General features: G+C 42.8%; 1 protein-coding gene across 1 annotated transcript in view; it reads left to right on the plus strand.

The window, feature by feature from the left end:
* SEMA4D (sema domain, immunoglobulin domain (Ig), transmembrane domain (TM) and short cytoplasmic domain, (semaphorin) 4D) overlaps positions 1-8,642 on the plus strand; it is a 21,141-nt gene extending 12,499 nt beyond the window's left edge. The window contains exons 10-14 of the mRNA XM_010137702.1: positions 440-662; positions 1,060-1,175; positions 6,168-6,340; positions 6,567-6,610; positions 7,726-8,642. Of these exons, the coding sequence (XP_010136004.1) occupies positions 440-662; positions 1,060-1,175; positions 6,168-6,340; positions 6,567-6,610; positions 7,726-8,642 (1,473 nt within the window). The remainder of the gene's footprint in view (positions 1-439; positions 663-1,059; positions 1,176-6,167; positions 6,341-6,566; positions 6,611-7,725) is intronic.
* The last annotated feature ends 1,780 nt before the right edge of the window (positions 8,643-10,422 follow it).

Raw genomic sequence — 10,422 nt, forward strand, 5'->3', positions numbered from 1 at the left:
AGGTTTATCCAATGCAGTGCGTTGCTCTGCAAACTAAAATGTTCAGACTGCTGGGTCTGTTTCACACTTTTCTTACTTTCTCATGTTCCCTGCAGTCATCTTGTTGCTACTGCTGAATGAGGTGACTGTTAAAAGTAGTTAAGAAGCATAAGAGTCCTGAAAGAATATTTACCTAAAACATATTTTGGGCCCAAACAGAAATGTAATCTGAAGCTCGGTATTAGTACATCACAGAAGCTGAAGTGCTACAAGAACTGAAGACCTTCCTTGATAATTCCTTGGTAGAATGAGCCTAATGTAAAGGTGTGGTGGCTGGCCAGAACAATGCAGAGAGGAAAATGCATGTACTTGCTGTTAATTGTGCCTGTTTTGTACAAGTAAATGATATAATTTGATTGTGTCTCTTTTTGGGTTTGTTTTCCCTCTCCCTCCTCACTAGTGTATAAACAATGAAGCCAGAGCATCGAACTACTTGAGTTCTCTGAATTTACCAGACAAAACATTGCAGTTCGTTAAAGATCATCCTTTAATGGATGACTCAGTGACTCCAATGGGAGACAGACCTCGACTAGTAAAACGAGATGTGAAGTACACCCAGATTGTGGTAGACAGGGTCAGAGCCCTCAATGGGACCATATACGATGTTATGTTCATCAGTACAGGTGAGTTCAGCAAAACATTTCCTTTTTATTGATGCACTGATTCTTTAGATCAAAGTATGTTCTAAAGAGAAACCACTGAGATTAAGATACAGTGCTGGTAAGCGGCCGTGGTGAGTAAGTGGAGAATCTTAGTGCTTTGAAAAAGTATGGCAGGAGAAGAAATGTGAACCTGCAGTGAGTGCAGCAAAACCACACAAGATAATCCCTAAGTGGTCATTCTTTGTCCCAAAGTGTTACTTCTTGCTCAGAGCTCCTTATGATGGCAGGTTTAATGGTTACTGTTGACAGAGAGTTGTGTGAAATCTTCAGCTGAATAGCAAGCAGGTTAGTGAGACAACTTAGAGCAAATGTGCAATTTTCCCCCCGCCTTACTTAATATATTGTTTTGTTGTTTCAGATCAAGGAGCCCTGCACAAAGCTATCAGCTATGAAAATGGAATGCATATTATTGAAGAAACACAGCTTTTTCCAAACTTTGAGCCAGTCCAAACTCTTTTACTTTCATCCAAAAAAGTAAGTGCTGTAAGCATCACAGTGTTGATATCATTTCACTCTTCCACAAAACTTCTTAGCACCACTTTGTCATGATGGAAGATAACTGTCAGTGTGCCCAGAGCCAAAGGCTGCGTCTGGAACTGCTTGCACTGCCGTAGTATCACATATAGCCTGCAGCATGTCAGTGTGGCTGGTAGGAGGCAAGTTTCTGAAGGTATGTAGATATGGGGGGGATGAGGTGGGGGACACAGGTGTGCACGTCTTCGCTTGGATTCCATGTGTAGAAGCTGAAAGCTGTAATGTGTTTTAAGGTACCAGTTTTCAGGTTAGGAGTAGTGTAAAAATCCTGACCCCTTGTGGCCATTGCAAATCCGTGAGGAAAAATCCTCGGGGCTTTAGGAGAGGCGTTGGTATGTCTTTCTGAGGAAATAGACCTAAGAAGAGAAAACAGTCTTGTCTAGCAGAGAGAGTTGTAATTGTGTAATTAATTGGTTTCTGCTCTCCCCAGTCTCACAGGCTCCTGTATGCTAGATGCATCATGAGAGCTGTCACACTGGTGTGTCTGGGAGTAAGGACCTCTGTCTGCCCAGGGGGCACCAGCTGCGGCTGCAGCCAGGGGACACAAGCCTTGCTGCAGGCTCCAAACCCAACGGTTGTTCTGTGCTATTAATCAGTCGCTCGGTTTAATCCTGGAGTGGTTTGTGACAGTAGGGGGATAATCACTGCGTGTACTTTGTTCACTAGTTAGGCTTCTGGCTCTACTCAGGCCTGCAGATACAGGAATGATTATGAAATGATTACCCTAAGCAGTGGCTTGTAGTGTCAGATCCCTCAAGTGGTGAATTTTCAGTGTTTCTTAAAGAAAGAATGACTCTTTTGAAGTGTCTGTCAGTAATAATGACATTCAGTAGCTACCTACTGACTGATAAATGCTGTGCAGCAGGTATTTAGGAATACTGCCAAGGTATCTCAGAAATAGCTTTTATTTTTGTGTGATATTTAATAAAACTTTGCATGCCAATAGGATCAGCTCGTGGAAAAGAACTCTATGACATAATTCTTTCAAGCTCATCTTGTGTGCTTTTGTCCTTTAACGCTTATAATAGAAAGAAGTCTTGAGGACAGAGTATACTTTTGATAGACAAATGAAAACCAGTGATTAAACTTCCATGCTCATAGATTTCAGATGTTTGTACATTTTTGTACGATGTATCACACTGTCAATTTACTGTATGTATATGTGTGTGTGTATGCATCTATATTTTGTTTATGTCTGTGTATATATATACAGAGAGAGAAATGATTGCTTTATCTGCAGAGCAAGCTTCAAATGCCTTGCTTTGACAGGAGGTTTCAGCGTTTGCCTGTGATAGAAGATAATGATAGATAGATAGATAACTCTTCTAACAAATATGCTAATTCCCATTCTTCTAATTGTAGGTAAATCGTGGGAGCATTCATACAGTTAATTATGATTCTTCTATTTCTGGGGAGTGGAAGGGAAGGAACAGGCATTACAGCCTGACAGCAGAGACACACGATCTAGCACTTGCAGCACGCGCTTGTTAGCCAGGTGCTGCATTCTCAGTTCCTCAAGGATATCCTGAAAGGGGGCAATGTGAGACGTGGCATTGGGGCTGCATAGGCAATGTACTGTCTTTTCACAGAGAAACTACTTCAAAGTTTAGGATTGAAACAGAGCAATGCTTCCTGCATGGCACTTTAGAGAGTAACAGGTTGTATCTTCTGCGAGGGAAAATTTCCATGTTAACAGAATAAATTTTGACACATAAAACTAACACCCCAAACTGAAGCAGTACTGCCCAGTACATTGCTGTAAAAGCAGCAGTCCTTTTCAGAGATGAGCTGGAGGCTGGGTCGGGTGCCAGAGTCATGAAAGCTGTATAGCTGCGGTACCAACCGAGCAGAGATTACTTCCACTCTGCAGCGTGAAAAACACAACTTTCTGCCTTCTTGGACATCACAGTAGCTCTCAGCTAGCAAGCTGCTAGGGAAGTCCTTCATAGAGCTGGAATTGTGATTTGGACAGTGGCATCCCACAGTAATTGATTAACCTCAAGAGGGTAATAGTGTTCACCCTGATGATGCGCTACAGATCCCTCTGGAGTCAGAGTCTTTTCTGAACTTGTGGATGTACCAGCTGGGAACCATGCCAAGATAGTACAACCCATGGGCAATGCTGGACTGTTGGCTTGCATGTTGGCTAGCAGAGTGCTAGAGATAGCAGCTCTCAGTACACGGTGGGGGCGCTTTCCGGCGGAGTAGGAGGTTTTTCTTAGAAAGTTGTACGTCTCCCAACACCGCAGAGCTCCTTCTGTGGGCACTGCAGCATAGTCCCAACGCTGACTGAAGTTAAATGTCAGGATGAAAGACTGCTTTTGAATGTATGTCTCTGAAGTTTGATTCTCTTTCAAAGTTCTTCTTCCAGTAGTGCTGGCAGATTCTTTTTTGATCCAATTTTACCTTTCATCTTCCAGTGTCAAAGAGTTTCTCTGAAAGCTGTCTGCACACTTCATGTGTAAGATGGATCCAAACTTGGATTTGTGCGTGGTCTTGTAGCTTCCTCTAGAGAATGCTGTTAGTCGGAATGCATCATTCATTGGCTTAATTTTAAGACAGACATCCTCATGTTCATTGCGTTAGAGACTAACATGTTCTGAGTTCTTACGGCAAAACCTCCTTACATCCTTGGTGAGAGGGTGTCAGTGAGACCCCAAACCTAAGTTGAACCCTAAGACACCCCGTAACTGTTTTATTTGGGCTGTTTCTCATGTTAAGACCAGAAGTCTTCACCCTGAACATGATGTTTTTGAAGAACATTTCTCTAGTAGAAATCCTTCTTGGATGTGTGCCCATCACTTTGTAGCTGTATTTATCCTGCCAGAGTCAAGCAGTCTCACTGCAGACACAAATCCTGAGCACATTTCTACAAAATGAGATCTGCAGTACAGGAAAAGCCACTTTATGCTTGGATCTGGCTCATTTGCCATGACAACTGTGGAAGGGTGCTTATAAATCCACTCGGTATTCTGTTCAGGTTGAAGCCAACCCACTGCCAAGGTGGGGTGTGCTATTCGTGTTTGTATGCATAGGCACTCAAAAGGACTAGAGGGTCTGTCACTGGTGGTTTTGGGTTACAACACAGGCCCCTTTCTTGAGGCTTTGCATAATAATATGTAAATTTGCAGTGTACCTTTAGCCTTTGGTTCCTCTGAGCTTTGAAACAGATGAGTGAAATAATAAAGCAGCTGCCTGCCTTTTATAAGGAGGATGTTCAGGATGAGTGTGGTCTTTGCCCGCTGTGCTCAAAGTAAGACTTGTTTGGCATTCCCAGCAACAGGGGGTCAAACCGCCATTCTGTTTATATGTCCCTCGTCCTAGGTGTCACGCCAGCACTGCTCCCTTTGAGTACCATCCAGTGTTCCTCCTTCAGTACCAAGTAGCTGCATGGGATGCTTGTAAGGCTAATGCTGATGTGGCTGCAGAGGTCTGACTGGGAGAAGAGATGAAGGCAGGAGGGCTGCTTTGAGTTAACCAGGAGCAGGAACAGGTCCTATATACAGCAAGCCTTGCCTGCTCGGGCTTGCATGTGCCTGCTGCAGCTTTGTCATCAGCACAGGCTTGTCTTGCCTCGCCTCATACAAGAAATGAGGATGCATTCTCCTTCGCAGAAAATTGTGAGATAAAGCCATGGTTAGACTGGTATCACAGGAGAAAATATTTCTCGTTGTGATTAGGCAGAAATCACAAAAAATCCCCGATTTATTAATGGTGAGAGATAGATCAAAGGGTTGATTTTGAGCAGCATTTGGTCACCAACCAATTTAAAAATAAAAAGAGGACTCAACGTTACAATCAAATTAGCAATTTAGTTACAGATTCGATGATGACAAGATTCATGCTAACTTACTACAGGATATCCTTTATATATATATATAATGTCCATATGCACAGACACAGCCACAGAACACATAAACACACAGACAAACAGAGTTATTTGGATGCAGTGAAACACATACCCATCCACGCTCATGTGAGGGAGGTGGACAAAAGAGAGGCCAGCCTGTGGTTAAAATTCCCCTCCCGAGTTGAGAGCAAATACTCACAACGCCCCAGCAATCTCACAGACGATAACTGAGTGTCGAGAAGTCTGACTTGGTCCTGACTTTTTGTGTAGTTTGGACCTGAGAGGTGTCCTGACTCAGGGGAGATCTGGACTCAGCCTGCTGAGATCCAGGAGAGCTCAGAGGGTCTCACTTTGGGATTGGAGGAGAGCTCAGGTCTCGTCTTAGGCTCACAATTTATAGGGTCTGAGATGATTGACTTTCATCAGATATTTTCTCACTGCAGCCCACTCCAATGTCAAAATATTCTGGCATTTTCTGCCATTGTTCAGGCCCAGAACTTGTTGGTTCCTGATGTTTGTTATTGTCTCCCTGTTGGCCCTGCCTGAAGTACTGATGTACCAGGTGGTGACTGTCTCCCTGGTGATAGGGAGAGCAATAAAGGGCTGGGAAAGCAGAGCCCACCAAGGAGGAGCCTTAGTGATCAGGGTTGCTGCCTTTCACAATCTACGCCTGACTTACCCTGAGCTGGTTCCTGGCCTGGTAAGCAGGGGTGGAGGGGGCTAAAGAGAGAAATTGCCTCAGGTCTCAAGTGCGCTTCAAGTGACAGGGAGACCATATCACCACAACAGGTTTACTTTCCACTCTCATGAGTTCTATTTCAGGTTTTTCTTCTTTTTGTCTTTTTGCACTTGCAGCATTGCTGAGTATTTTCAAGATAAGTTTCCTTCCCAGAAAGAAAAGCTAATAAAAATGTTTATTCCTCTCATGTTTCAGTTTTTTTACAAATCTGGCTCTGTGTATGCAACTCTTTCAATAATTTTTTAATTGTTTCATGAATTGGGTTGTTCAGCTTTAAGAAAGTGATAGGCTGTGGGGTTTTTTTGGTTTTGTTTTTATTTTTTGTTGTGGTGTCTCTTTTTAGGGCAGAAGATACCTCTATGCTGGTTCAAATTCTGGTGTGGTTCAGTCTCCGGTGGCATTCTGTGACAAGTACACCACTTGTGTTGACTGTGTTTTAGCAAGGGATCCTTACTGTGCTTGGAAACCCCTTGAAGCTTCCTGCATTGATATTTTTAAAGAAAGTGAAATTGAAAGGTAATGGTAGCCTTTGATTACCTTACAGTTACAATCAATATCGCATCTGTCTTGCCCCTTACTGATAACTGGCATTTTTGTAAACCGTTTTTGAATACAGACTTTTTCCTATCTGTCTGTGTCCGTTTGTGCTATTTAGACAAAATGAATCTTTCCTATTACAAGAGGATGGGCAGGCTATAGGGAACAAGATTTGAAGTTGTAATACTTGAACTTCCTTTTACAGGAACTGGATTCAGAACATAGGTGGAGATGCATCATCTTGTTCTGGTGAGTTAGTCTTTGAAGAGCTTTTTCCCATGTCTAGGTGTAGTGGTGAGAGAGTCGTGTTTAGTTCAGCTTATTTTTTCCGATTATCTGGATATTCATTCATATTGTAATAGGCATGAGATTCTGCTTTTGAATATTTGGGTGTCTGTACAGCCCACATGTTGTCTTAAAATGTCTGTGTTTGTATACGTTTCAGTGTGCAGTCCACAAACCCCTGAAATGAACGGGGGCGCCTCAGCAGCAGCTTGAGAATGGAAGCAATGTTTACCATGGGCACTTCTAGTGCAGAGGCCTCTGTCTCTGTGATACAGCTTTTGGCATTCTACCGTGAGCCTTGATAAGTGCTTGGTTATTGCTGCTGGATCAGTTGAAATGGTCCTAAAAACGCTGGTTTTATGGTGAGGGGGGTGGGGGTGGGGATTCAGAACCTGATACAGAGCAGCTGAAGTACACTCCATAGTGCTTTAAGGCAAGTGGCCACAAGTCCTTTCTTTATAGTATGTGCTGCTGCCACCAGATCAAGGAGATCTTAAAGAATAGTCGTGCTACAGATTTGTACTGCAGTAAACATAGCTCTTAAGAGTTTAATTTACTCAGTTTTTATTTCTAGTCCAAGCAAAGCATCGACTGCCATCAGAGTTTCGCTTATTAGCATTTTTCATTAGTTTATGGCGTTGCATTATGGACGTGCCGTAAGTGCTGGTATTTAAGTTGAGTAACAGCACTGTCTTCAATTTCTTCTTGGGTGTGTTCGTAGTTGCTGATTTACTTAAAAAATGCACTAATTGTGATACCAAGTTCAGCGTCTTGTCTCAAACAATGACTCATCTCAGATGCACATCCATTGCCGATCTACAAGGTCTCTGTCTAGAAGTGGAGCCTGTCTTAAAGTCTGAGGTGTCCTATCTCGTAGTCTGTCTTGACGTCTCGCATGCTGCTGTAACTTGGTATTTCACTGAGGTTCTTGCATGGTGTCATCTTGGTCTTGTGAGGTAATCTGAATGCTGTAATCTTTACATTTCCGTTAAGACTGTAGCACAGTCTGGTGAAACTGTACAGACTAGAGCAAGTGGGAATCGTTGCTGATATTCTGCACATTTATTTTGATGTTCCAGATAAAGTAAGAGAGAATTCCCTACAGCATACCTTCAAGCATGGAAGCACAGCAGAACTCAAGTGTTCTCAAAAGTCCAATCTGGCACAGGTAGTTTGGAAGTTCAAAGATGATGTGCTGAGAGTGGAGAGTCCCAAGTACCGTCTGCTGGAAAAGGCGCTGCTGATCTTCAATTTATCGGAAGGAGACAGCGGTGTTTACCAGTGTTTGTCAGAAGAAAAGGTGAAGAATAAGAAATTCTCTCAAGTGCTGGCTAAGCATGTTTTGGAACTTAGAAAGATCCAGCATACCACAGTGGGCCCCACCGTGGCAGCTGCACCGACAGAAGGTAATAGCGATGTGCCAAAAGTGTCAGCTGTATCAACTGAGGGGTCTACCACTCACACTTTGACCACTCACACGGTACCGGTAACGACAGCAAGGATAGTAACAAAGCCCATTGGCCCTGTCCTAACAAGCGCAGCCTCCAAAACAGAGCTCTTCAATTCAGTTCCTAACGCGGTTCCCGAAAAGACAATGTTCCTCAAGTCAAATGATAACTTCCTGTTGATGTTCCTCTTCCTCTTCTTTTTTATTCTCTTCTTGTGCCTGCTGTCCTACAACTGTTACAAAGGGTACTTGCCAGGGCAGTGCTTGAAATTTCGCTCTGTCATGCTGCTTGGTAAGAAGAAAACGAAGTCAGATTTTTCTGATTGCGAGCAAAGTGTGAAGGAGACGCTGGTGGAGCAAGGGAGCGTCAGCCACCAGAGCGGGGAGCAGCCAAAGCCAGCACATGACACTGGCTACGAGACTGAGCCCGACTGCGGGAGCAGCCAGCTGCAGCCTGGGGATTTGCAGGCTCCCCGAGAGGCCAAGGACAAGCCCTTCGATGTCAAGTGTGAGCTCAAGTACGCCGACTCGGATGCGGAGGGGGACTGAAGGACCCAATCATCCATTTCAGTGGTGGCAATCAGCTGTGGTCCTGCGGTTCGCTAATTGAGCACAGAGAGCGTGGGTGTGACAGCTGAGCCATAGCGGGGATTACATGCTTAAGCTGTACAGCAAGCCAATTCGCGTCAGATCTCGCCCCATTAGAGAAGCCGTGTTCTTGTCTGCAGAGCAGAGCGTCCTGTGTTGTACTGTCTTTTTTTTTCTTTAAACGGCCAGTTTCAGATCACCATTTGTTTTGTTCTTGTCTGCAGAGCAGAGCGTCCTGTGTTGTACTGTCTTTTTTTTTTCTTTAAACGGCCAGTTTCAGATCACCATTTGTTTGTTCCCAATTTTCTCCCCACCGAGCACTTAGCTCTAGTGAACCTACTTGTTCTTCAGCCCTGTTATTCCATAGGATAAAACTAACTTTCTAATTAAGTTGGCTTTAAAAAGTACTTCAGTCTACACATATTTTTAGCTGCCATTAAAAAAAGACCTAGTTTCATTTTAATTCCAAATTGGAAATTAAGTTTAGTTTATCAGATTGGTAAATTATAGACTTTTGTCCAGATTGGGACTTTTTTTTTTTCTTTGCTTCTAGTGGTTACTTTTATGCTTTTAGTTTTGGAACACTAGGTCTCTTTAGTTGGTTAAAGTTAATTTTTTTTTAACTGCTTTTTAAGTATCTTAGATTTTAAGGTAAAATGGGGATAGTGTTGGCTGATTTGTGTAAGATTCTCAGGGATAATCTCATTTAAAGGCTTTTTTCTTTGCTGCTTTCTAGAAATTTAGGTACGACAATATCAGTACAAAACATGGAGTAAGTGGGGAGGAGGGAGGAAATAATAGATTTAGGAATGCTTTTTCTTTCTCTCCCCCAACCCCCACAAGCTGGACATAGTCATGTTCTATTTTCTTTACAAAGCTGGATTTTTTTTTTCTTTTTTGTGCAAGGGGGATATGTTTAATGAAACTGTACAGGCAAGCAGCTGTCAGTTAGCAGTGACGCGGAGAGAGGTTTTTTGCACTGTGGAAGCAGAACAGGAATCAAGAAGAGTAAACTACAGTAATTGCGCTAGTGACTCGCAGGAACGGACTGTTAGGATGCAGCCTGATGAGAAAACATTGCCCTTTCGTGTTTCTGCCTTTTTTTCAGATTCAGAAATAACTCTGCTTCTTTTTTGTGACAAATCTTTGCCGTGTCACCCTTTCCGGGTGACAGCTTCCAATCTCCTATGCAACTGGAGACTGAAACTGGAGCTGCTCAAACAATCAGTCGTTTGAACTGTTGATGTGAATCATGCCTTCAGTCGTGGAAGTGTGCGTTTGTTCTCAGCCTGGTTCACAGCAGCGCTGTTTGTCTGTAGAAGCATTGTGCGCGGTACAGTCCCGAAGAATTGTTCCTCTCTCTGCATCTTTCTGTAAATATTGCTAGAAGTAGAATACATTTTAACAGTAAATAGCAGTATGCTTGCGCTGCTTTTCTATGTTGAACTTTCATGTGAACGTAATTTAGACCATCTTAGTGTAAACAGTTTATATTTTATAAGATTCAGTTTGGTTTTATTTTTCTATTTTTAATTATGTACATATAACAGAATAAATATTAAAATAAATTGTATTTTATCTTGGCTTTTATGTAACTTGACACAATGACACTGCTTTCCATATTGCAAGTATTAATGTTGTCTGTGGTTTCCTTTAAGGGGGAAAAGTGAAAACTCTTGTAATTAATTGGAAGCAGATTCTCTTCTTGGCTTTAGTTAAATGGGCTATAACTCGGGGCGGG

This window comes from Buceros rhinoceros, unplaced genomic scaffold, assembly GCF_000710305.1.
Source record: "Buceros rhinoceros silvestris isolate BGI_N320 unplaced genomic scaffold, ASM71030v1 scaffold16126, whole genome shotgun sequence".
NCBI classification, from domain to species: domain Eukaryota; kingdom Metazoa; phylum Chordata; class Aves; order Bucerotiformes; family Bucerotidae; genus Buceros; species Buceros rhinoceros.